This window comes from Anopheles arabiensis, chromosome 2 (assembly GCF_016920715.1).
Source record: "Anopheles arabiensis isolate DONGOLA chromosome 2, AaraD3, whole genome shotgun sequence".
Lineage (NCBI taxonomy): Eukaryota > Metazoa > Arthropoda > Insecta > Diptera > Culicidae > Anopheles > Anopheles arabiensis.
In genome coordinates, this window is record NC_053517.1 from 39,776,518 (window position 1) to 39,803,336 (window position 26,819).

The following is a 26,819-nucleotide window of genomic DNA, read 5'->3' on the forward strand; positions in this document are numbered from 1 at the left end:
AAGCATTATTTCGATTTTCTTAATATCGTTATTAGTATCTTACTAGTCAAAATGATCAAAAAACCGTTTGAAATAGCTTTACATTCTTCTTATTTTGTGCGCAACTTGCTCCAAATTATATACATATTGATTCATAATACTGATAAAACAATTACAATACATTATTCAATCATATGTTTGCAAAAATAAAAAAAACGACGTGTTTCACCCATAGTGCATATCCTTCGTGAAACGGGGCGCAACCAGGAGGAAAGCGATCGCATCCTTTATCCCTCCCCATTCGTTTCGCCTCATTCGCCCGCTGATGGTGGCTAACAGAAACTGCAGCGGCAGTTGTTTTCGTGCCTTCTCGCTCTCCCGCAACGAGGGGTTTCGGTGGCAGCCGGCAGCCGCAACATGCATATGGTCCCGCTGTACTACGCATGCAAGCGTGTTTCGAGCGAGGGGAAACTGGGAAAGAAACAAAGCCCAAAACCGTTACGGATCCGCCACCACCACGACAGGCGGCAGACGGTGAGCCACGGTTCAAGATGTGAAATAAAAGGTGCTCGTTGCGCGTGTGTATTTGTGCGTTAGTGGTGTGTGTGTGTGTGCGTGTTTGGGCGGAACAACAAAAAACCTGCCCGCTTCGGAAGCAGAACCCGCGGTCTCATTTCGGGAAGTGACGTCGTGCGAAGTGCATCGTGCACCGGACGGCTTCGATCCGTTTGTTCGACACTGGTTCGAACTACACCCTCTCTCCCTCTTTCCGGTGGTTTAGTGACACATCCTTTAGACGCGTGTGATAGCACATCCTTCCCGCAGTGACCACGGACGTCCGCTTGTCAGTGTTGATTGAATGTTTTCAATTCCTTGGAAATCATATGACAAAAAGTGCATATGACAGGATTGTTGATTGACGGCATCGACGAGCCGAACCGTGTGAAACGATAAGCATCCCTTAATGCTTGAACGACCGCACGTGCTAGTGTAAGCATCTCTTGCTGTGTACGTCTCCTGCACCATGCCAAAAAGCGTGCCAAAGACCGGTGACAGATACACCGGCAGCAGCAGCACCTGTCAGCCGTCCGGTGCAAGAAAGCGAAAACACGAACCTGTTGCATCCGGTCCGTACCAGCTAGCGGACCGGTCTATCACTAGCAGGAAGCCCGTTTCCACGGCAGCACGATCATCAGCGGCCAGTCAACAGTCGCCCACCGTTGCCATGCCCTCCAGTGCGTCCGAATCCCCTCCGACCGGACGTGGTGCGGCAGCAACGGACTTGATGCTGCAAGCGCTCGGCCGCATACGGGAGCTACAGGATGAGCTGGATTTTTTACAAAATGACCCGTACGCAGAAGACACGGACGACGAGGAGGAGGAGGGGGCCGGGGTCGAAGTGCAGCACGGCGCTGTGAGGCAGCCGCCGGTGCAGGTGATCGGTGGTCGCCAAGCGAAAGCGATCGGATGGGCAGTTTGTGCCCGGGAAACGATGCATTTTCTCCAACGTGAAGGCATCCCGCCGGACAGCCCGCTGATGGTGAACCTGCGGCGACGGTTGGTCGGTCGGGCTCGGGATGATCCGGACGAGGGATGTGCGTCCTGCTAAAACCTCACCCCCCCCCCCCCACGGGCGCTCTTTGTTGTGCGTTCCCGGCATTCTAGTCGCGCTTGGAAGGTAAGATATCGTTACTGGCCCACTGCGCTTGCCTTACTGCGAGAGTACGGTGCACCAAAGTAGTGAAAAGCGATTGAAACCATCTGGACGGGTTCCATTTTCAGACGGGCAGCTGCTCCGGCCATCCGTTGCGCATCCATTCTTCAAAGAGGAAATTCTAGTCAGCTGCAGCAGCGTCAGCAGCGCTCGGAGTTTAGATGTAGTTTTCATTGTCCTGCCAGCTCAATGTACCAATAAAGCTTCTACCAAACGAGGAAGGGCTGCAAAATGGATGTAAGCAAAGCAAAATAGAAAGAAACACCGTTTGTCCATTTTCACATTTGATTGGTTTTATTCGAAGACGTATATAAATCGTTATTCTGTAATGCATCTGTTACAACTAGAAAACATTCGTTTCACCATTTCTAAGAATAATTAGTGTCCGGGCGACGGCTCGTCTTGTGAAGAGTTCTTTTCCAATTTTCTACTCCATGATTTACCTTGCCCCAAGTGTAATAAATTCATCTCGCTACTTCTATCTGAACCATTCCTTTCGTCCTACAATTTACATCCCACCTTCTCGTTTCTTCGTTCAATTACTTTGAGTTTGATTCTTCCTTGCTCGTTTGCCTGCGGCTCGTATATCGGGCTCCAGTTCCTTCCAACCTGCGTGTCCTGGCGTGTCTTTTTTCATTATCACCTAGCTGATCACGGTTTAAGTTTCCCAATAAATGGACCTGCACACTGAATGGGTTTTGCTCACCCTTCACGACCGTGCATTCCAATATCTTTCGCGTCAAACAAAAACACACAACAGGCGGGTGGTACGACAGCCTTTCAACGGCTTCCGTCCGTCACCGCCAGGTATGGGATGGGATGGGTGGAAAAAGTTTTCCGTTATTTAACGCACGTACCAACGGGGTACAATGAAGGAATGGTGCGTGATACTTGACGCAAAAGTGACGTGCTACGCGAGGTTTTTTGTGTTGTGTGCCGAGAAGCTAAGAAAGTTCTTTGATGATGCTGTCGTCGCGAGCGTAATGAGCTTACCGCTGTAAACATTACACTCCTCGGAGGGGAAGTTTATTGCAAACTTTTCGCCACATAAATGAGGCTAACGTTTCAGGAGGAGGAGTTGCAATGGAGCCGCAGCAAACTAGAAATACTGCCCCTTTACTAAAAGCGATCAATGGAAGTAAACGTGGAAGATTTGAAAGAAATACCACCCTCGGGAGAGCAAATGTGAACCATGCTCCTTGGCTCATTGCGTTCCTTCCCAGCGCATTGTCGTCCGTTTCTGTGACACGGCTTACATTGCCAACACCTCGGGATGCTTCTGGTTGCTCCGTACCGTGGGTTCCTCCGGCAGGGGCAGCTGGTTAAACTGCTGCGTTTTGATGTCCGACCGGTCGCGTCCAGTCACGACCAGACGCACAAACTTTCACCTCTTCCCGTGCACGCTCTGGACGGACAGTGACTTCCGGATGCTGTGGTGCTGCGAGCGCCGGATCGTTGACACGAAGCTCGTCTCGCACGCATTGCCGGCCGACGACAGACCGATCCGGCGCTGTACCGTCATCGGGCGGCAGCACAGATACCGGTGGAAGTGTTGCCGAAACACGCCCGACACGCAGTACAGGGCGACCGGGTTGATGCAGGAGTTTAGGAAGCTGGCAAAGAGAGATGGAAAGATAAAAAAACCTGTTACATTTTTTATAACTTATTGTACATCCACCCAGGAAGGTACGGCTCAGAGCAAACTGAAAGCGGTATACTTTGTTTGCCATGAGTACAAATACACAGTATGAGTTTATATATATAAATATATATGTTATTAGATGATGTTTATAATATAGGAACATGTATTAATTGTATTCAGTTAATCCAAAATCTTCAAAAGCGAAGTATTTTTATCTCGAATTTGTTTTAATTGAACACTTTGTCTAAAAGTCCAGTGAAATCTTAATTCGAATTTAATGAAAAAACGGCTTTTACACAATAGTGCACATACAATGCATGCGCTGCGCCTAAAGTTATGCAATGGCATATATTCCAGGGATTGTCACGCTATTTTATGCTTTTCATGTGTGGGGATTTCTTTGGCGAATTTTTTTCCAGTAGTCCAAGTTATTCATCGCAATATTATGACAGATCGAGAGAAACCTCGTATTTAATTGTGTTACAGTATTAGTTTTCGATTGTTTGCAAGGCAAAAGTATTATAATGATGGTATATTGAACTTTTTATTACAACCAGAACACATACGTTACGAATTATTTGTAAAATAACAATGTTTGTTTTGAAAGATTGACGAAACTTTTTCTGACTTCACTTGTTTCTGGTAGAAGGAGAGATATTCGCCCAACAAAGAGATGGGCTATGAAGACGTACCTAGTGATACTGTTAATATAAAATGCATAGAATTTCAACATCGTTACGTTGCTGACAGCACTGGGAAATAAACGTCAGAGAACGTGACCGCTAATTTCCCTTACAGGACATTCTATGCCATTCTTGAAACGCAACCCATCATCTTTAAGAACAAACGCGATTAAACATTCTCGGTAACAGTTTGCCCTATGGTTTCTTTTCAATCCCGTAGCTAAGCACTTTAATCATTGGCTAATTCGGGTACGAACGATAGGAGTAAATTACAATCCCTGTGCGTGCTTGGGTTGATCCTTCTAGTACACTTCCGGTGTCGGTTGGTATGTGGGGCAGTAAGAAAAACGAAAATAGTTTCGCTCTTCCGCGAACGGTAATGAAATTCCAAGCTCTCACGCTGGCCGTGCGTTCCCGGAAGAGTAAAACATTTCTGCTACTCTGTCCAAAGCACAAAACCGAGCAGTCGCTAATTGCAAATGTTTGAAAACATTCCTACTCGCGAGTATAACGTTCACGATTCGTTTAAAAAAGAACTGCACAGAGTACGGGAAAGGTTATGCTAGGGGATGGCAATTACGCTTTGCGCCACCATCTTCAAATTGAATTGCTCCGAACGGTTGTATTGAGGATATCGGGTAGAATCGTTGTAATGAAAAGTCACAATGAGTAGCGTTTTAGTTAATGAAAACGGTAGCAAAGTTATGGTTGAAAGATGTGCCAAGTTGGTATTACATCGATCTACAATAGACACACGTTCGCTGGACCGGATAGTAGGAACATTATTCAACGCAAAGTTGGAAACTTTGCAACACAACCCGTGGCACAAGACAAATGCTGTCATGTCTGGGATGCATTTGAGTACTGCACTATTTTCCATTCATGAACAGTGTTCCCGTTTTTGGTGGAAACTTCCATTTGATAGATCACCCGCAAGCTCTCACATCCATCACCCATCGGGTGTAGTTGTACATACAATGGGTGTTTGCGTAGGAATGGGAAGATTTATGAACCTGCCCTAACTTTACCCAAATCGTACGGATCAGTCACCGTCAGCGACGAGCGCCGGTGTTACGTGTGTAGGTTTAGGGAAGTCATCCTGTAAATGTACTGCCGTGAATTGAAAACTCCATCAAACGATGTAAAGTGTGCGCTTTCTAGGCTCATCGAACGAACGAAGGGCTAGATCCCTTTCAAGTTTGTTTTTTCTTGTTGATGGTTGTGGTAATATAGAAGGAGCTTATAGTGACGTACACGTATCGTACATTGAGCAGTACCGCATTTGGGGAAAATGTAGAAAACACACGCCCACACGATTAGGGGCCGAAATCTCAGAAATCGGGCTTATCGTACGAACATAGGATAAGGTAAGCTTGCAGGTAAGCCACCGAAAGCCTTTTGATCAGCAAAACAGCACCCAAAACGTTCTTAAAGCTAGACACGAAGGATAAATATCGCATTTAAATAGAACAGCTCGAGACTCGTTCGAACATTCGGGTACCTTTTAAACGAAGCTCCTACCGGGTGATTTGACAAAGTGTATGTGTTTATATGCAACGCTCTTTTACATCTGGGCCTACCGGGATTTGGACCTTGCTGCATTGAGGAATTAAGACTTTGAATGCTGTTTTGAGGCGCCCATAGAGAGTATGTTGTTACACATGTTCTCATTTTCCTTCTAACTCTAATGAGATCTCGACTAGTACCATGGGACCAGCCCACTGGTGGAACATAATTTAATTGAATTTATTACTAGATGAATCATTTATTCTGTACACTTTAAGCAAGAGTCTAATGGTAGACGTACCTACGTTTAGTTGGCAATTGCGTAGATATAAGCTTAAATAAAAATATGCTTCACTGTCATATGAATGTATGGATCCGTTTTGGCAAAAGTGCTCCTAAATTCAAATTAATTGTACAGTTGACAATTGACAGTTTGTACAGCACTCCTATTGCTGCAAGTTATAGTATGTTGTATAACTGGTATAAACAGCATAAGATATTGTTTACGTTATCGAAATCGTTCATGTTTGTATGAGTTTTAATATAGCTCTGCAAACAACGTATTCAATGTGTGCTTCGTGACAAATTATTGTATTAGCTATTTATAACTTAAAGCGAAAATGCCTGCACTCCCACAACCAGTACAAACGATGACTATGTTGCGCTGTTCAAGTTTTACGACATTCAGAATAAATAAAAATCACAATCAGCTGAATCATCGCGTGACAATCAGCAAAACGAACTTACGCAATAAATCGCGGACCGTTGACGGACGAAATCGAAATCAGTATGAAGCCCCTGAATTGTATCTGTCGTTTGCAACGAGCATGACGAATTGCCATTGCATCGGAGGTCGTCCTCTCAATCATACGGACGACCGAGGCTGGTTTTTAATGTTTGCACAGAATCAATAATGATACGAGTTGATGCTAACGAATCATCATCGTTTACGGTCGCAATAATGCTCATCTAAAAGACGACTGCTCGAGTTGGCAGTTTGTTGGTATTGCACCCGATTTCGTCCAATTCCTGAAGTAGGATTACTATCTGTCAAATTATGAGTTTGTCAGTAAAAATCACTGTAGGCATTCGTAAAAAAAAAACTTTAAAAACATCAGTGTTGGTTGATTAAAAGCTATTCGAATTTCAACAAAAAGTATTAAAATTATGCAAAAGGTTAGTAAAAGATTTGTTACTTGATTTGTTTACATTTTATTTAAAAACAAAGAAGTTTTGAGTTTTTTTTATTCAGGAGAAATGGTCCAAAACGTGTTGCGATTAACTTTTACCAATTTAACGAATTCGCCCTACTCATTCACATCTTAAGAGTATTGGCTTGTAATCAATACCTAAATACCGAAGTATTCCTGATAAGCAATATCTACGACTTTGATGTCAACCACAAGACATGCATATAGAACAACACTAGACTAGCTCTGTAATCAAACTCCCCATAAATGTCATGGTATCGATTCCACGAATGTAACAATTTCAGCTTCAAAAGACTCATCGCGATATAGACGTAACACGTAGTTAACATACTTGACGTAGGGCTTTCTCGAAACAATTTCCGAGATGTATTCATCTTATGTAAAGCATTCCATTGTGGTAGTAATTAATTAAACATCGAAAATAATAGAACATACTTTAGGTGCAAGTATAAATGAATCCATATTCTGATCAATATTCAATTAAATATATAAAAAAGACCTTATTTTCACGTTCATTTTTATACAAGATCTAAAGCGACCGTTAAGGTATATATTACAGTCGATATTAGGACTGTAAAACATATTGATATTATGAATTAAATGCATTTCCTTGCGTTTCCCCGTTGAAAATTATTTATTCGCCGTGAACAAAGCGGGAAATCAGAAGAAAATGCATTTAATTTACAGGGTTTACCAATCCGGCATCGTCAAAGCGTTATCGGTCGCCGTAAATACTTTTTTCGGGCGACGTATACCCTCAATTGGGCACTGTCATTTCTATTCGGGCCTTGTGAAGTACCAATCGGGCATGGTGCAGAATTAATGTGGCATACAAATGACACTTATTTAAATCCATTAAAACTTGCTAAGTAGGTCAAGGCCTGCCTGTACCACTAGCGGGCTTGGCTTTCAGTGACTTACTGATCACTCAAAGCAGGATAGTCAGTCCTACGTACGGGGGCACGATCCATTCGGGGCTTGAACATATGGCACAAGATCTCATACGTAAGATTGACTATCCTGCTATGGTAACAAAAAATCACTGAAAGCCAAGCCCACTTGTGACTAGTGGGTACAGGCAGGCAGGCCTTGACCGGCAACGGTTGTTGTGCCAAAGAAGAGGAAGAAGTTCCAGACATTACACTAAATTTTGTTAAGAATGCGATTGACTTATTCAAAAATTGATTCCTTAGAGACAAATATTGTGACACGCTGTCAACAATTGGTGCCTTAGAGATAAAGTTAGGAGAGTTAAAATCAAAATTTAGTGGTAACGCCTATATTTAATTATTCCCTTGCTTGAGGTACACAGGATATTAGTTTTGGCGTTTTGCGCCGAGCCTTGGTTAAACAGTGTGCACGAGCTAGCACCAATTTCAAGGAAAATATAATTTGAAAAAAACATACGATACACAATAAACCCCACACGACGACAAAATTATTGATTATTGATCCGGTAAATGACATTCGCACGACATCCATGTCAACATCCATTGCTGCATGACGTTGTAAGTTCAGGCGACACTGCCGAGACAGGATGCCTGGAGCCTGTAGGTCACCGATTAATTGATCGTCAGTAGCAAAACCAAAATAAAAAAGCATCGTAGGTGTCATTGGAAAGACGAATGACTGCCCCAGCACTTGGGCCGGAACGTCAGGAGCAGCAAACCGTCAAACACTCACCGAACCGCAACCGACCGAACGAGTGCCAACTCGGGCGATAAAATCCTCCGACTAGTTAAAGCCCCCTCCCCCATCCCTCCTCCCATCCACACGGACCCCAAACAGCCTTACCTGAGACAGAAGCCGGTGATGCGGAAAATGTGCCAGAAGTCGTCGTAATCGTCCTCGGCGTGCGGATTCAGATGGAACCACAGCTCTACCACATGATGCGGCAGAAAGCACACGATGAAGACAATGACGAACGTGATGACCATGCGGGCGACGTGGCGGCGGGCGCGGGCCTGCGAGCGGCTCTGCGGGCCCGCATTCTCGCCCGGCATTTCCCGTGCGCTCGTGTGCAGCCGGTGCGCCATCAGCACGTACAGTATCCCGATGATGGACAGTGGCAGGAAGTAGTAAACGATTGAGTTGAGCACCGTTTTGTACCTGTATGAGCAGACGGGTATTAGTGAAGTCATTCTTGTGTGGTTCCCGCAACGCATAACGTTGGGTTCGGTTGAAATCAACGCGACTTTATGGTTAGCAGAGGTGCCAGGAGCTGCTGCTGAGGTGGGTCTAGCTAATCTAGCTTCGAAAGCCATTAAGCATCATTAGGCTTCCCGAATTCGCGAGACAAAACTTCACAACGAAACTTACTTGGAATAGCTCGACTCTCTCGTGCGGGGACCAAATGGTGAGCAGTATTCGATTGTTTTGTTGGGCAGCCGCACAACTACCACCTCCGAAATCACTGCCGATGGGATAGCACAGATGATGGCAAGCACCCAGATGAGAAACGCAACGATCACTGTCAATGGACGTGTCTGTAAAGAAAAAAAGGGGTGATGACAAACCGCAGGACACTTGTGGGTTTAACAACTCAATCCTCAAGCGCATCGTATTACCTGTAGCTTTCGGAGTGGATTTACGATGGCACAGTACCGATCGGCGGACAGGGCAGTGAGGGTGAACACGGACACACCGATCGAGATTTCCTCGGCAAACTCGGACACCCGGCACAGGGCATCTCCCCATGGCCAGGATTCGAGCGTGTAGATTAGGGAAGCGAGCGGCACGCAGATCAGTATCACCAGCAGATCGGCCAGAGCGAGAGAGAATATGTAGCTGTAGATGAAAATTCACACCCAATTGGATTGAAAATTAAATGCAGACACAATATTTTGAACAAAAACATGATATTATGGTTCTGTAGCCAAATAGTTTTAGATGTTTGAACTAGCAGTGAACAAGATGTGAGGCTGTAATTCAGCTTGCAATATCGCTGGAGTTAGAGAGAACCTACGAGAGAGTAGAGAGAGATTTCTGAAGAGCCTTACTAATGAATATGTTGCATTTAACCAATGATTGAGGATTTGCTTCGTGTCTTCTGCAATGTGAAGGTTCTAAATGGGCATGGCAAATAAAATGATTGAAAGAATACAACCACACATTATATGTTGGCAGAACAACACACTGAATTGACGTGGATCTGCTTGTCGACACAACTAAATTAAACGTCGAGGACTGAACTTACCCACTGTAAGTTTATTGTCAAGAATGATGCCATGGTCTTACATATGGTCTTACGTAAGTGTCAGTAGAAGGCCACCTTGGCTGTAGACAATCTTAAGTGCTTTTTGCACACAATGCATCTGGACATTTGCTAAAATCTACAAAACTTTTCAGATGGCAATTGATTGACCCGCGGCATTCCTTGTGGAACATGGAATGAGGCTAGGAATTCAATATGATTTTCCTAATCTATTAGTTGAACACGTACTTATCAAAGAGATTCAATTTCTTCTAATTTTAAGTGTATAGCAATATTACAGTGAGGAATCATTTTTATGGGGTTTTGTAAAAGTTTTACTTTACTACGTTTGTATAGCTATTTGTAACTAACTCAAAGAACACAAGGCAGCAATCTGGGACCTTTACTATTTGTCCTTTATATAAATGATGTCTCCACGATCCTTCCTGCGGATAATCACCTGCTCTATGCGGACGACACCAAAATCTTTCGGCAAATCCAGGGACCAGACGACCATCGCATACTCCAGGCTTCACTAGAAGAATTCGATAACTGGTGCACGCGAAACTCCTTAACCATTTGTGTTGATAAGTGTGTTACCATCACCATCAGCCGTTCGCGCTCTCCAGTGCATTTCGACTACACGCTAAACGGGCAAACTTTGCAGAGAGTCGATTGTGTCAAGGACTTGGGTGTTTTCGTCGACGCGAGACTCACGTTTGAGCAACACCTTGATCACGTTGTGACAAGATGCAGTCAATTGTTAGGCTAAGTCGTTAACATGACTCGCGAGCTCTCTGACCCAATCTGCACCAAAACTCTTTATTGTGCTCTTATTCGATCAGTGCTGGAGTATGGCAGCGTTGTGTGGTGGCCCTCCTCTGCTCGGGGGGTTGCGCGCTTGGAGTCCATCCAGCGTAGGGCTACCCGTTTCGCGCTCCGTTCGTGGGGCAGCAACAACGACTACACAACAAGGTGTTTGTTGCTCGGGTTACCCCAACTCGACGACCGAATACGAAATGCTAGGCTGGCTTTTATCGTTGGGCTTCTCAATGGTAGCATCGACTGTCCGGTTTTGCTCTCGTCGATACAGCTGTACGTGCCTGCAAGAACTCTCCGCCCTCGGGCGATGCTGGCCATCCCAGAGACAAGGACCGCCTTCGCCTCCCGAGACCCGTTTTTGCGTATATGTCTTGCTCTGAATGCGGAATCTGATGCGTATGAGCCCGGCATGACGATGGCAAATGTGTTGAGTCGCATTAATTTACTTCGCGCCTCTCGCCAGAATCTTTAGCGTCCTTGTAATTGTTATTGTTGTTATTATTGTGTTATTGTAACGCGTGTGACTATTTTTGTTATATTCCTATTGTACCCTTACATATATCGAGAGGGCTTATGAGGTCCGTCGATCATTTAATAAATATACAAATATACAAATATACAAACACCTGAATGTTTGTTTTGATCTCTAATTTTGTACAGTTTAGTTTTTTTTAGTATCATAGTTATTAGTTGATTAGTGTTAGAAAGTTGACAAAATTACATTTGTAAAGACATTCCACCAACTAATGTTCGAATAGTGCTTCGAGTGAACAGTTACAGTCGCAAAAACATTTAACGTTTTCATACCTTTCAACGGAGTTTACGCGAGCTTTGAAATAACACACCGAGAAACGTATTTTCCATTCTTCTCAAGGCATCGCTCCATTGAGTCATCTTACTGTGTATCACTGTTACTGCCATCGCACACCAACGAACAGACCAAATTATACGCACGATGATACCGTGTGGCACACACACACACCCGAATCGCATTACGCGTGCTTAAGGGCACTTTACCTTGTTTACACTAGACCGGAGTGCAATACGCACAGCACACGGTAACCTCCCCGAAGGGAAAGATTGGCATTAAGCAGATTTCGTTCTTACATTTCGAGCAAACCCAACCACGTACCGTACCAGAAAGGGCAAAATATGGGATGCTCCGGTAAGAAGCAGATACAATCCAACGACCTTAGCACGGAGACGAAGATTAAGTTTCCGATCTGCACAGAACGAGCACAGATAGGAGAGGACTGTCTCATGCCCGGTAAACGGGGCCAGAAATGGAAGAAAAACAACATTCCCTGCCGCTCTGCATGTCACGTTGTGCTATCAATTGCGCACACTTCAGCGCGCTGCGGGAAGACTGAGCTGAAGAGCATCACGTGCCACCAAAGCTCACAAACTAATACCGCTTCGTGTAGCGGGCAACCCTTGACACTCGTGATCATTACCCGTCCGAAGCTCCTTGAATGATGCCCGGTGTCAAAAAGGACCGGGGCGAAACGGTCGTGCATGTGTTTACCATGGAAGTTTTCTCCATTTTTCTTCGCCACAAAAATATCTCTACCGTGTACAATGGTTTGAATGGAAGCTGAACACTATGCGAATGACTCCAACCACACGAGCTCGCCACTGCTGGTGATGATAATGAGCGAAAGAGCATGCTGGAAGGAGCGGTGTTTCCTGCACAAGTCACATGGTTTGACCTTGTGCGGCAAACGCATTTTCATCCCAGCAATCAATCACTCACTCCTCCACACTGTGGGGCTGCAGGAATGCGAAGTATCTCTTTTTGTGCCAGCGCTTCAAACAATTTGCACAATGGAACCACACAAAAGCCAAAATGGTCATGTGGTAGTGATCGTGATTGTGTTAGGGGAAATGATTACCTGTCCCGGAGCCATGTTTCCCCTCTGCAGTTTCGACTGTTTTTGCTTTGCTTCTAGCACAGGCGAATCGTCCATGGAAACCGTTGCGAATCCCACCCCACCCCAAAGGAAGGAAATGATGGAATGCTTTGATCGCAGCAAAAGTCAACCGAAGTGCTTTGCTGCGACGCAGGTAGCTAGTTCACTGATGAGCTGACCGGTTGTTTTTCTGTGTTTCTTATCATCATGCTCGAAAAAATGCTAACAGGCTTAGAATGATTTGCAAAACAAAGCTACGATTTGAATGGTGTAAAAACTAGAAACAGAGAAAACCTGCAGTGGATTTGTACAGCCGCACAAAAACCGGACCAGCACCACGTTGAGTGAAACTAATTTACACAAATTGGCAACATAATATGCCAAAGGGGTTGTTTCACATGGATTTATCGCATAAGCATTCCACATAACAAGCTGTAAAGTGCAGATTAGCTACTGTGTGCTGTGTATGTTGTGCGGAGGTGAAACAGAGAGCTATTACAGGGTTTAGCTTAATCGGGAAGGAAAAAATTAAGGGAGTGTTTTGTTGGCAATCGACACTGTACCGCATATTACGTATTTAACGATAATTTGAACAAGTGTTACATGGTGATGTTTAATATTGTGTTACAATTTGTACAATTTGTACAATTTGTGTTAGGGTGTCAAACATTGTTCGCTTGTTCATTCGTATTCTTAAACCAATGTTGTATAATGATCGTGTTAAACATTACGAATCAAAACTGACAACAACAAAAAATATGATTCTTTGAAATCGAATATCATTGCTTCACCACATTGGAATTTGAAGCCTCTATTACATTACACGGGTAATTTTGGATTGTAACTGTTGCTGGCCGAATTTGACCGAAAAATCCGCTAAAAAAATCCGCAATTGTAATAACACGCTCGGAACAACGGGTCGGATTTTTATGAAAAAACCGCCCGAACAACACCAATCTACCAAAATCCGAACCCAGAGTCTACGGAACGCGCGCAGTGTCTCAATTCAATGTAGTCTCATTCTATTTATTATTATTTTTTTGTATATATATAGTTTTAAAACTGTGGTGAATTTAGAATGTAAATTGCGTTGAAGACCTTTTTTTGCGACCACACTCTCATATCAGGTTTATGTATTTCATACTCAAAAACCACCGTATTATACTTTAACAGGGAAATTCTTCTTCTGCACAGAATCTAGATTGGCCATAAAACCGTTAATTGCCTTCCGATAATGGGCACTATCAACAATCGCAGTCAGCTTCTGCCTTTTTTTTATTGAACATTGCATTGGAAGTACATTGGTGTACTGGGGAAGGAGACGTGCAATCGCGTTGAAATCAACCAGGCACAATAATAAGCATACTTATAAACGCTCGGTTGGAAGTGTTAATTATTTCACACCAGTAAACTTTACCAATTAAACAGCTACAGTAAACAGAGAGCAATTAATGGTATAGAGAGACACTTTTAATAGTAACAAATGGGGCGGTGCAATTAAAAATAAATTGAAATGAAACCTTACGGGGCCATGCCGGTCAAGGTGTAATAATGTAGCGGTATCGATTCAAAACATCTCTCTCTAAACGTATAAAAGGATTTAGACTGAGCTCCTGTCCTATCCAGTAGTCCAGTCTCCAGTTTAAAAAAAAACAAGCCTCGACTAATATTTAGCACTGTCTAGTTGCCCGTTTAGCCAACCCGTTTTCAGCTAGAAGAAACCGACAGAAACGGAAAATGTCTTTTTAAGAGCTGAAATATAAATGTTAGCCATTATACGCAATAAAGACCCCTAGCCTTGCACACCATGTCGTGCTTTGTGCACTATAAGTGGCTAAAATGATTGATTAGAGTGTCCGTTTGATTCAATTGCTTTTGCTGCTTAGTTGGTGTTGGGAAAAGGGAATTGAAGATCAAAGGGCTATCACAGCGTTGGCCACTATGCGGTAATAATGTTTCTTTTTTAACACTGGAGCCGTGCTGGTTCCGAGCCGAGCGGATGTGTGGAAAAAATGACACTTTACCGGCTTTTTCGAGATGATTTATATCGTTGTGGAAGCTAGAGCGCTTCATTTTTATCTGGGTAAAAAGGAATAAAAAGACAGTTGGGATGAAAATTGGAAAATCAGATGGACTAGGAATTCGTGGAAATACAGTATTTTAGTTATGGAAAAAGTAATACGTCGGTCTAATTGGCTTTTACTCATAATATTATTTAGAATTTTAAATGTATTGAACAAATTGTTATGTTTATTTATTCATCCGTTTGCTCGATGTTTATTTTGACGCACAGCGACTATTGAATCGAAACAGAGAACAAAAACACTGCCCAGGTCTCTCTTGGGTAAATCACTGAATTGGCTAATATCAAATAATTTTTTTTAAATATTGTAACGTTTTTTTTATTAGACAACTATGCTGTATCAGTTTTTATTGAAATAAATGGTAAAAGGACCATTTGAATAACGATTGAAATAATTGCTTTACAAAAAAACACGAAACACTTTCTGTACACAAAACAAAAGTTTCAACAATTCAACGCTTACTCAGTTACTCACGTGTTTGGAATGTTGCGCATCGCGCGGTGTCGCAGGAAGATGACCACCAGCGTCCCATTGCCCACGATGCCGACGATGAAGATGAGGGCAAACACGACGGGCACGATATACGTTTCGGGCCGTTGCTCGTACGGCACGTAATCATCCACGCTCACTTCATCCAGCAGCAGATCCTTCGCGTGCGGTGATCCGGCCGGTGCCGGACTGGTCCACGGAGCGCTGGCCGCAATCATCTCACCCGAGAGCAGCCGAATTGACTTCTGTATTCGATTGACACCGTCCAGCCCGTCCGGCAGGGACGGTTCCTCCACCGCGAAGCTTTCGTTCAGATTTCGATAATACCGGAAGGCAGACATGTTGAACGCGGGCAGCTTAAGGATATGTGGTGCGATGGCTTCAGGCCGTCCAACTGTGCAGATTCCGATCTGCGAGATCAATAGTGCAGGGCTGAAGAAAATAAGAAAAAGCTAGATTGAATTATTCTGTTACTAGAACACATTGATTTATTGCATCTGTGTCAAAGCACCTTTAACCACTTGCAGGCGGGTATTGTGCACAAGCAAAACATAAAAAGGACTGTTAACATTGTCATCGACATGTCATGACGGCGTAGTGCTATACAAAACGACCGTAGCGCACGACCGTAGCACACGGAATCGGTCCACTGTAGAATGGCAGTTCAAAGGATCGTGTAATAAAATTTCCTTTCACGTCATCGCTGGCACAATCTGGACAGAAGGAAAGCATGTCACACCAGTATCCTAGCAGCATTCTTCACATGTCATTGGAATGCACCGAGCAGTGCTATGCACGAAAAACCAGCAAGGTTTTGATGTTGCAATGCAAAAGTAGGGAAAATAAAAGCATCCATTCGTCGAACGGCGAGTGCAATACGATCTGCCTGAACTGCTGCTGCCGTCCATTGGATTTCCCGACACGTGCACCGACCTTGTTTTCGTAAGTGTACGCTTTCGTTCCGTTCCATTTAGTCCGGTGTCAGCGAGCGTTGGTTATTTATATGATAATTTGCTCTCCACTAACCTGGTGGGGTGGACGTACTGCTCCTTTGAACATTCAGCGAAAAGGAGTCGTAAATGCGACACATAAAAGTTCGCCAAAAGTTGATGTGCCGCAGAACAAATTCGACGTTATTTGGAACAAACAAATTGTGATGATATGATATGATTTTTAAAAAGCAACAGGCTGCTAGTTGCGTTAGATTGATTAAAATATATATTTATAATAGTAGTTTCGTTACTTTCCTTTTGTAGTTTACTAATTTTTTACCAACAAAAAGTTTACTAAAGTTTACATCAAAAGACTATCCGATTATTTGCAATGACACATTCCACGTATCGAAAATAAGCGTATTTTTAAATAAAATATTAAACTTTCTTAAAAATAGCAATGGGGCTATGAATGATAATATATATCACAAGCTAGTTCAATAACGCAAGAAAGAAGGCATTAACTAGCATTTATTTGCGCTCAGACATTCTACTACAAATTTACTTGAAACCGTGCCTCAAGGTACAGGAGTTACGAGCCGAAAGCGTTTCGAAATGGCCTAAAATCTAATATTATATCCTTAACCCTTCATACGAATGTAAAATGCCTGTGGCTTTAACCAGATTCGGCAACCATAGAGTCAAGATAAAGCTATCTTAAGCAGGATTATGTTGGTACCCGTAGAAGGATTTGGCCGCAGCTTGACACATTCGTTCGGAGAAACGCATCGTCAGCTACGCCCAAACCAGCATAACAGTGTCTGTGAACTGCTTGGAACACTACACCGAAGGAAGCTTTGTGCATTATCCCTTTCAGCAAACATGCACAAGAATATACACCGGTGAACTGCATTATCCCTTCCGACAGCTGGCGCCCTAAGCTCGTTTGCTTAATGCTTATTAAACGACAGCCAGCGTGCATTCCAAACAGCGTCACCGAGAGTGGGAGGAGTTGGAATGGACGCGTCATAAATGTAAGTTTCGTACCACGCGAAGCGAACACTGTCTTTAGATTGTTTTGTGTTTGGAGTTTCTTGCCGGTCGCGCGTGACTAACTAACGGGGGTTGACATGAACCGTTACTTAAAGAAAAAAAAAACTTTGCGTTCCTAGAGAAAACTAGCATCTGGTAGGACGCTTAACTGGAATTAAATCTATTTTAATATTTTTTTAAGTTGCCAAAGTTTTGCTCTGTGCAAGTTGTTTTGGCTTTTGCCTTCTTAGGTTCTTTGCTGTGACATGATGTTACAATCTTTTTCCATGAATAGAACACCAAAAAGGCTTTGTTTGCTTGCATCGCATCTACAACATTATGTGAACAATCTATATTGATGTGAACTATTTTTATAGGAATTTCTTATTTTAATATTTATAGTAATTTGTGATTTGTTAATTATTAATTACCTAATTCATACTTATGGTACTACTTTCATACTTATTGTAAGTGATACGAATTCATATCAACGGGGATGTAAATTATTTGCCAACCGTAGTTGTATTACTGTAAACGAGTCATCAAATCAATGATTCGTTGATTGTTGCTTGAAAGCGGCTAGATCTTCTCCTGTTGCCGACCTTTATACCTTTCATGTGTGCTCAGATTGATTAAGACAGGTCGACGGATGCCTTCCGCAGTAAGGTCATAATAGTAAGTATGTTTTTCTTCTAATTCTCTTTAATTATTCTTCTAAGTTTCATTAAGTTTTGATACGCTCTACCTATGTTTTTTTTCTTTAATTTTTTGTGTTAGGTCAAGACTAGTTTAGTTAGGCTTAGTTTTTCATGAATATTTTTGTTTATTTGTTAGGGTTTATTTAGTTTAAAGTCTGCTTTATTTAGCCTTGATGGCGGATATTGAATTAATAAATGAAATGAAATGAAATGAAATGTTATTGCAAAGCTAAAACATTGCCTTGATAAAAGGAAAACAACAGAAGATGAATAATTTTTGTTTGAAATTAGAAATGAAAGTATTTAATTGCGAAACATATACAACTGTTTTTTCGTAAATTGTTAACACATCACTAAGACTCACCATCTGTAATTGAAACCTATTTAAGGCAAATAAGAACCTTTCCCAAAAAAGCACGTCTTCTCCTAAGAATCTATAAAATGCACGCTCAAGGGATTTTAATGAACTGAAATAAAATATTCATAGCAAATCATTCCGCAATAAAGGCTAAAGCCTTCCCCGTGCCTTGGGCTCGAGTAAAAGTCTCAGGCACATAAAAACATACGCAATAAACAGGCGACCGTTAAGCTTTATTAATTTCTTGCCGGCGTTTCCATTCCTCCTTTCCCGCCCTTTGCAGCGACACCATGCGGCGCCCGTTTTGTGACGCTCCAAACGTTCGGGCACGGGAAATAAATTGTAATAATTTCTTTCCCCAATGTACCATTAAGCAACAGCCATTTGTACACCACATTTTGATGACTTGATTTAGGCAGTTTCTTTTACGTTCGTGCGCCACTCGTACGCCGTACGCTACGCGATATGATCAAAGCAGGCACACGATTTATCCCGCAGACACCTTGCGCCGCGCGTGTAAATATCTGTACGCACGTGCACGTCACAGGCGACTGAAGCTATAAATCCATTTGCCCTGTGCGCAAACATTCGTACTCTCCACCGGCACATACCGGTGCACTGCCGGGGCGGAAAATTAACAACCTCATTCCCCCACTGCGCACCGAAGTGAACCAGTTTGATTGCCAGACGGTGCGCAATTCGCAAGCCATTGGATGACTTTGTGCGTGCGCGAGGCCCACATGTGCTTCCCGAGGCCCAGGGACGGTCGAAGGGCGCATCCAAACGGAACCGTTTCGCTGCTGTTTGATTAAAGGATTTTGTCCATGTTCGGTGGTCCCGATGTTTCGACAGGTGCCGTACGGTAAAGTGGTTGTTTGATTTGTGTGTGTGTGTGTGTGTGTCGAAAGGCATCTATCAAATATTTCTGTATTTTAAAGGAAATAGAAAACCCCATGTATCAACCCCGCCCACCGATCGTAACGCCCGTTGCCAGTGAACAGATCGTCCTAATGATGTCGTTTCGTGTGTAGCTTGCGTAATCCTTTGACATGACTAGAACATCGGAACCATGCCGTGCCGGTGATGGGTCACCCAACGTAACATCATATTCCCACGCGTTTCACCCACTTTCGCCGAATGCTATTTGCAAGCGTTTTTCTTTATAGAAAAAACACACTCAAACACACACAAACACAGAAAAAGCCCCCTCTACTGCCAACACATGATAAATTAGTACCCTATTTTGAACATTCAATCTAATTTGCAAATGTTTATAAACCCTCTGCTCGATTCCACTTCCGGGGACGAACGAAGGGATGGGAACAAAACGGAGGGATGGGAAAACCCCATACCAACGATCCGGTTGACCGGCAGAACATCCCGGTTTCGGTTTCGATTTTCAATGAACGATGACTGATATCCGGCGGATACAAATCTCCTCAATTTGGCAGGGACGCGGAACGTAAAATATGCCGGTTGTGCCGGAAAATGGTCAATTCTGGTCACGAGCGCTCACCAGTGCGCCTCCATCCGAAGCGGGTCGGGATATCGTGAGTGGGGAGAGAAATGGTGCGAGAGGATGAAATATTGGGAAAATTGGGGTGTGAGTCATTTGCATAGTACAATCAACTGGTTTAATCCCATCGCCTATGGTACCGCCTGCCCGGAATTGGGTGTTCCGGCAGTTGGTGCAACAAAAAAATGGTAACAAACAAGATTTGTGTTTGACAAAAGAATGTTGGAATTTACTTAAATTTATTTGGAGCATTTTTGCATCGATTATGCTAGGAAAACGTATTATCTTTGTATTAAAAATCAATTTGGTAAATACCTCAGCTGTTTCATTGTAAATGAATCGTTTCGCTTTTTTTGCAAGTCGACAGTCCATTTCCTAAGTACCGGTACGCTTGGAAAATGATCTATCATTTGTAAGCTCGCTCAAAATAATCTATGAAAACAGATAAAATATAATAAAAATTAAATTCATACATAGACACTAAATGGCTCCTGCAACGTCTGCCGTAGATCGTTTCTCATCAGATTCTTGGTCCAAAAAGTCTCCTAAGCGTACCTAAAGCTTCTATAAAGACATGGATCGTAATGTCATGCAGGAAAAAGGAAACGAGTCCGTCAAAATAAAAATCAATTGACCGTACTAAACCACGGCTGCCAGTGATGGATCTATTTCACATCATAGGCCCCATCCCTTTTTTCTAGTTCCTTGAGCAATCCGTGTACATTCCTATTTTATGTTTTCATCTCAATCGTCAAACTTTTGCTGAGACGTTACAGTACAGACGAACCGTCACGCACATCGCCATGGTTCGGAACAAGTTTTACTACAATAAGTCCGCAACCAACCCCCCGACTGGTAGATCCATAAAACGGTTCCATCGCAACAAAAACACTGCCGGACTGGCATGCCGGTACAACCAACCATGGCATCGCTCACTTTGGGTGACCGAACGTGGGAGACTAGAAGAAAAACCGCCGTCCGATCGCACACACGCAAGCTGCAAACTGCCACATGCTGACATATCCGTGCCAAATCCGAATTACGTAGCACCCATTCAGAGCAACGTCACATTCCAATCAACTTGTAAATCATCCTTCGCCAACGGCCAACCTCTCGAAGCAATGAGGCGCACGCGTGTGTGTCATCTTTCCCACCGGTTACGTTACGCTTCCCCGGACCATCGTGGTGCCAAAGGAAAGTGATTTGAATTTCAATCCTATCCGACACCTTCGGGCCATCTTGATTCAACGCCGAGCTTGATCCAACCATTCCGGACGCTCCGGCCCCCAAAAGCAGACGGCTCGGGTGTCGGATGACACGCTGTGACACTGCAGTGACACTGCGTATTGGGTTGATATGTATGGACGGGGTCACGTTTGATTGGTTCGGCGTGTTTCTCGGGGCTTTTATGAGCCAGTTTCGTGCGTGGTGCGTTGTTGGCTAGCCGTGTCCGTGGCACTGTCTCAGACAAGTGGCTCAATTTCAAACGGAGCGATTACACCAACAGAAGGATAAAATGGGTCAGCTTTGTTTGCATGGGCAGAATTGTGATTACCATTTCCTTGTTTGGTGCACCGCTGGATGCTTGATTTGTGTTGGTTGATTTGGCTGTATTGGTGTAGCGCTGTTGGCATTAGATTGGATCAGATGAAATGTAAAGAATTCGCCAAATTACTGTTTTGTAGTATACGTTCCCAAATGAATTTGTCCATTTTATAAGGGGAAAACCTTACAGCACTAATTGCAAACGACTCATCTAATATGTAATGGAAACTTTTTACGCCATTAACTCGAAGAGTAATTGGAAAATGCAGCAAACAACCTTGTGCGCTTCTAGTGCACATTTCTCCATCCTGTTGATTGTGACAGAGTACAATGGTGCACTTTTCAAAAGCTCCCAAGTGTAGGTACACGTTGCAAACGAGCCGAAGCAAAACGAACCTTTCTAGCGCAACAAAAAAAAAAAACCCGATGGATGGTAGACGAAAAATAGAAAATAAAAATCAATCGATAGCTGTTATAGCGGGTTTTATCCAGCACAATCGTGCAGCAAAGTGCAAGAGGAGAAGCTACGTTCATCCGGAAGCGGTGTCTAATGGTTTCGAGACGATTTAAAGTGCTGTTCGGTTCAGACGAAATGGAAGTGTGTGACATGACACATTTTATTAAATGTTATATCGTCCCTACTGCTACAGCGTTAGGAATGTAGGTAAGACACGTTGGAAACACTAGCCCACTTACCTTATACAAGTGGAACTCAAAATATTGAATACTATTGTTTTGATTTTAAATCCTTTCTAAATTGAAATTGTGAAAACCAATCAAAGTGTTAAGATCAAATACACTTGAACTATTTCATTCATTTTATTTCACATTTGTTTCCACTTTGTACATTGTGATGGGAATAGATCTCCCCCTCCCCACACACACACACACACACACACACGCAAGGACAGATTTAATGCGTGAAGCTGGTGTGAAGTACCCTTGTCGAGATGGAGGGAGAGCAAAACACAATCGGACATCCCTGCTCGATGAGGATCCGTCTTCAAATTGTCAATATAAATGTTATATGGCATCGGCACTCCTTCCCATCGCCGTCCTACAAGGGATTGAGACTATTGTTGAGTGAAATCACTCCCTCAAGGATCGTTTCAATCAATTATAGATCCATCTGAAATGTCCCGATCAGTAGGACAGCCTTTGTGAAATCTAGGTACAGTGATGAGAAAATGAAATGAAATTTTTTGGACCGTCAAGGATCGTTTCAGTCACGGACATAAATCGAGTTTTTCAGAAGGCAGTGCAAATATAGAGTTTTAGTTTGGAGGAAATTTTATTTTTGGGGAAATCATACGTAGCATCATTAAACAAAACTAACATGAGAACAACAAATAGATAAGGGCTAGATAGTCAATATAGCAGCAACAACAACATCTGAAAAATCTGTATGGTTTTATTTAAATACACAACATTCATTGTCCATAATGTCCATGAACATTCATTTCACAGAACCGAGAACCGAGCGCTTCAAACGACATGGGCGTATCCTACTCCACCAGGGACAAGAAGCCCCGTTTTGAACGTTGCTAACGCACAGCATGGTCAATTGGGTAAGGCAAGCTCGTATAAGAGACGGTTGAAGCAAACATTGAAGCAGATTCCTTCCTAGAAAACGAAGTATGCCATGATGCAACTAAAAGATGGTAAAAGTGCCACCTTGTCGGATACCTGCACGGAGTGAAGACAGCAGCAGGTTAGCAGGTCAGGTTAGTAATTGGCAGGAGCAGAACCTAGCAATTTCGTGTGAGTTTGTTAATTTGTTCTCTTCTAGGTTATATAGTTCTAGTTTATTAAAATTGTTTTGTGATAGAAACATACTTGGTCTCTATTTTAATTTCTGTAATAACATCACTATTCACTAAACACCCTTCGGCGGAATCAAACTTTGGTTTTGCATTCAGACTCAACAAAGCTTTTATTCTCTCTTTTCTGAAGTACCAAAAACCATCAAAGAGCTGTAACCATTACAAGTAGCCACGTGGCTTTATGAGGCCACGCGAAAGTGCGTGCAAAACATCTGTACTAAAAATAGAAAATAAGCAGTCGCATCGAAATGATAACCGAAAAAGGGTTGGAAGAGTATTACATTTCATGGACGCTAAACCATACAAACAAGGACACACTGCAACGGATCCTAACGGGAAACAAAAGTTGGACAAACAAGATGGAACCACGGAATGTTAACAAGGGGATTTTTATTTGAGACGCAAACAGATTTAGCTACACTTTCTTTGCCTTTCCATTTGATTCCATAATGCAACAAAAGCGACCAAAAATAAGCAAACATCTCTCAGGGAAAAAAGGGGGAGCCAAACAAAGGAAAATCCAAATTAAACACACTTTACCTATGCCGTGGTAGTTTGTTTAGATCCAAAACGGGTTCGCATTCGTTTTCTACAGTGTTGTGTCACCTAATGGAAAGCACTAACACGCTCGGTCAGTGTTATTCGACGTGTGAAACACGGTCCCACGGTCCCGGGTTGTTACCAACCTTTAATTCGGACCCAACAACAAACCGAAAGGAAAACACAACACTGCACCATCCACCAGTCCAGCCAGCGCACCTAACAATGCCATAATCATGTCATTCACCCTGGCTACCAAGAAGTTTGCCTTGCCCTGCGTCACTACACTTTACGCCCCGCACGCACGCACGGTGAAAGTTAATCGCCTTTCCCCCAACTTTACAAACGCAACCTAGTGGATATTGGAACGGAGCGTAGCGTAAAAATAGAACAAAAAGCTCCCCGGACACACCTCACGATATTGGCAGCACTTTGTAGAGACAGTGACTGTGAGAGTGAAATAGAGAGAGAATGGGCGAGATAACATCTCCCTTTAAAGGATAAACTAGACCAAATAGGCTTTGCTAAAGCACTGGCACTGAACTCAAAGAATTTACCAACCGGCAAAGCCTACTAGCGAGCGTAGCGTTTCGAGCAGGTTCCTTACCCGCAAAAGTTAATGAAAGATTTTTGCCCGGATTTGGCATGACCTTTCCCTTTTGCAACCTTTCGACCTTTTCCTCCCTATTTTCCCCCTGACCCACCTTGGCACATATTCTGTGCCGCTCCAAGTACGTGTGCAAGATCGGGTATAGCAAATGTTTGTGATGGACAAATATTAAAATACTACCAAACGGCACCGACGGAAAGCAACCACCCCTCCCCCTCCCTCCCCCCCTACTCCTCATCCCGGTCCCAGCAGCAGCAGCACCCAAAAACGGTCGATGATGAAATTCTTTCCCAACCACCAAGCTCATTACTTTTTGTGGAAGTGAAACTGCTGCAAAATTTAACGCATATTTAATTGATCCTTTTTTCTCGTTGCAGCTCGTTACGCGTCCGGTTCCAGGGTTTATTGCAGAAGGGCGACCAACAACTGGAGCCAAACTTGTTACCCTTCGCTTGCCGCTACTCAGCGTTACTTGAACCGTGCGTTTTACAGCTTCTGTGCAAAGTTTTCATTAAGCTGCTTACTACACCACCAGTGAGGGATTTAATTAATCAAAGTTTTTCGTTTCACGTTTAGGTGGGTTAATTTTTTTTCATAACTTTGACCAAAAAAAATTGTAAAGGTAGCGAAAGGAACATTGTGGAACAAAATTATGCCATGTTATGTTGTGCGTGAAGCGCTTGTACCGTTGAAATAGTAATTTGAACTCAATTATGTTGCAAGGAATGGTGATTCAACAGTTTCTGTAGTGAAACAGTTTTCTCGTGAGAGTCTCCAAGCGTGGGAGCTGCCTGTATTGGAATAAAAATGGGAAGCTGTGAGTTCATTTTCAAGAGCAACTTTGCAATCGAACGGATGAACGGAATGATCATGATTTCGTTTAACAGTTTTCGCTGTCTTCAGGGGAATTTATCCCCTTCTAAGGTTGTAGATCGGAGATCCTTTTGCTAACTATTTACGGCTTAATAACATGCCCATCGTGAGTTCTTGCCCCATATGGACCGTCTCCCTGTAGCAAGGACGCTAAATATTAGTAGTAGTACAATGATACCCCGCACCAAGAGCTGATTTGATTGTTGTCTCCGTTGTATAATTAAAATAATTACCTACATCGTTACGAGAATAAGGAAGGAGAATCTCTTCTTTTAATAACCAAGGAATAATTTGTATTTTTTCTATTTTTTTAAATCGTTGTTTAGAGATTTAACAGGAAGCATTATGTTTTGTGTGTTTCGTTACTTAGCTTTCAACTAATATGTTTGTGTCCTGCAGAACTGACTTAAATTATTTAGTCGAGGTTAGACAGACGTTAACGCAATTCTGCTTATGAACGAGCCGAACCACTTTCCGGTCTGAATTTTCCGAAACAAAGAAGCCACAACAACAACTATTATGCTTTTCGATAGAAAATCTAATTAAATGTTACCATTATGTGGCTGACCATTTCTCCGAACGGTATGCCATATTCTTAAATGTACAAAAACACTTTCACAGAAAGGACCTACGCATAGCTTTCCACTGCTTCCACACGGTACCTCCACAGGTTCCAATAGTTTAATGTGCTTGTGCAACCAAATACCACGAACAAATACATTCCGCACCTCCGCTTTCCAGGTAGAACTGAGTAGAAATGCTGAAATCAAAATAGCATCATATTTTATGGGAAAAGTATATTTCATCCCGAACAAAGCATGAAACGAACGAACGAAAGCTTCGACTCATTCTCGTTAATTCATCCCGACGCGCAAGGTGCCAAAGTAAATTTCAAAACTACGTGGGCAAACGGGCACACGGGAACAATAAAATCACGTTCCGCTCCATGCTTCAACTTTGATCATCACTACCGAACCAGCGTGGTTTTGTAGATAATTAGTGCATTCTTTTCCATCCTCATTATGCTCTACGCTACGGAGCCCATCAAGTGCGCCCACAACCAGCGTTAGATGATGGCGAGTCGTCACGCGGTCGGGATGGTTTTCGATTATTGCCGGGCGGATAGTCAGTTTGCCCCCGGTCCACCGTGCGGCACCGCGTTGCATACTTAATGACGTAGCTTGCTCGTGAGGTTTTTTCACTATTCAATACACCGTTTTCGGCAACAGCAGCAAAAGCAGCACCCTGTTTCACATTTCACTTGGAGAGCTTTAAATAAAGTGTCCAAGGCCAAGCGAAACGATTTTGTGACGCTAAAAATATTTCCCATCTTTGTCGCTTTATGACAGAACTTGCCCGTTGCGTGAGCAGTTCCGTTGCGCAGGAGAGAATTTTGAAGCTTTTGTGAGCTCTGTGTGTAGCTCGCCGGGGAGGGCAGAGCAACAAAAGTGTGTTTAATAAAGTTGTCAATGCAGACCGCCGACTAGACGCATGCTGACTTTCTTTCGTTAAAACCCAGAAACAGCAGCTGGAGGTAACAACAGCGGTCAAAGCGTTCCATTGCGTACACTTTTGCATCATCCCACGCGTCGGTGTACGTGCCTTCTGGCGTTCGTCTAAAATCAAACATTAAAACATGCCAGCACCATTACCAGCCGG

At 43.2% G+C, this 26,819-nt stretch overlaps 2 protein-coding genes across 4 annotated transcripts in view; one reads left to right on the forward strand and one right to left on the reverse strand.

Moving 5' to 3' along the window:
* The first annotated feature begins 675 nt into the window (after positions 1 to 675).
* LOC120898205 lies at positions 676 to 1,588 on the forward strand. The gene has a single exon (XM_040303735.1). It carries the CDS (start codon positions 1,004 to 1,006, stop codon positions 1,586 to 1,588), a length of 585 nt encoding a protein of 194 aa, XP_040159669.1. The 5' UTR covers positions 676 to 1,003.
* Positions 1,589 to 1,964: 376 nt separating this feature from the next.
* The window catches only part of LOC120895628 (neuropeptide CCHamide-2 receptor-like), a 49,830-nt gene continuing 24,975 nt past the window's right edge, over positions 1,965 to 26,819 (reverse strand). For all 3 annotated transcript variants that reach the window (XM_040299134.1, XM_040299135.1, XM_040299136.1), the window contains 5 exons: positions 15,219 to 15,665; positions 9,303 to 9,522; positions 9,055 to 9,221; positions 8,530 to 8,844; positions 1,965 to 3,306 (listed from right to left, as the gene is read on the reverse strand). In XM_040299134.1, the coding sequence (XP_040155068.1) occupies positions 3,078 to 3,306; positions 8,530 to 8,844; positions 9,055 to 9,221; positions 9,303 to 9,522; positions 15,219 to 15,574 (1,287 nt within the window). In that variant the 5' untranslated portion in view covers positions 15,575 to 15,665 and the 3' untranslated portion in view covers positions 1,965 to 3,077. The remainder of the gene's footprint in view (positions 3,307 to 8,529; positions 8,845 to 9,054; positions 9,222 to 9,302; positions 9,523 to 15,218; positions 15,666 to 26,819) is intronic.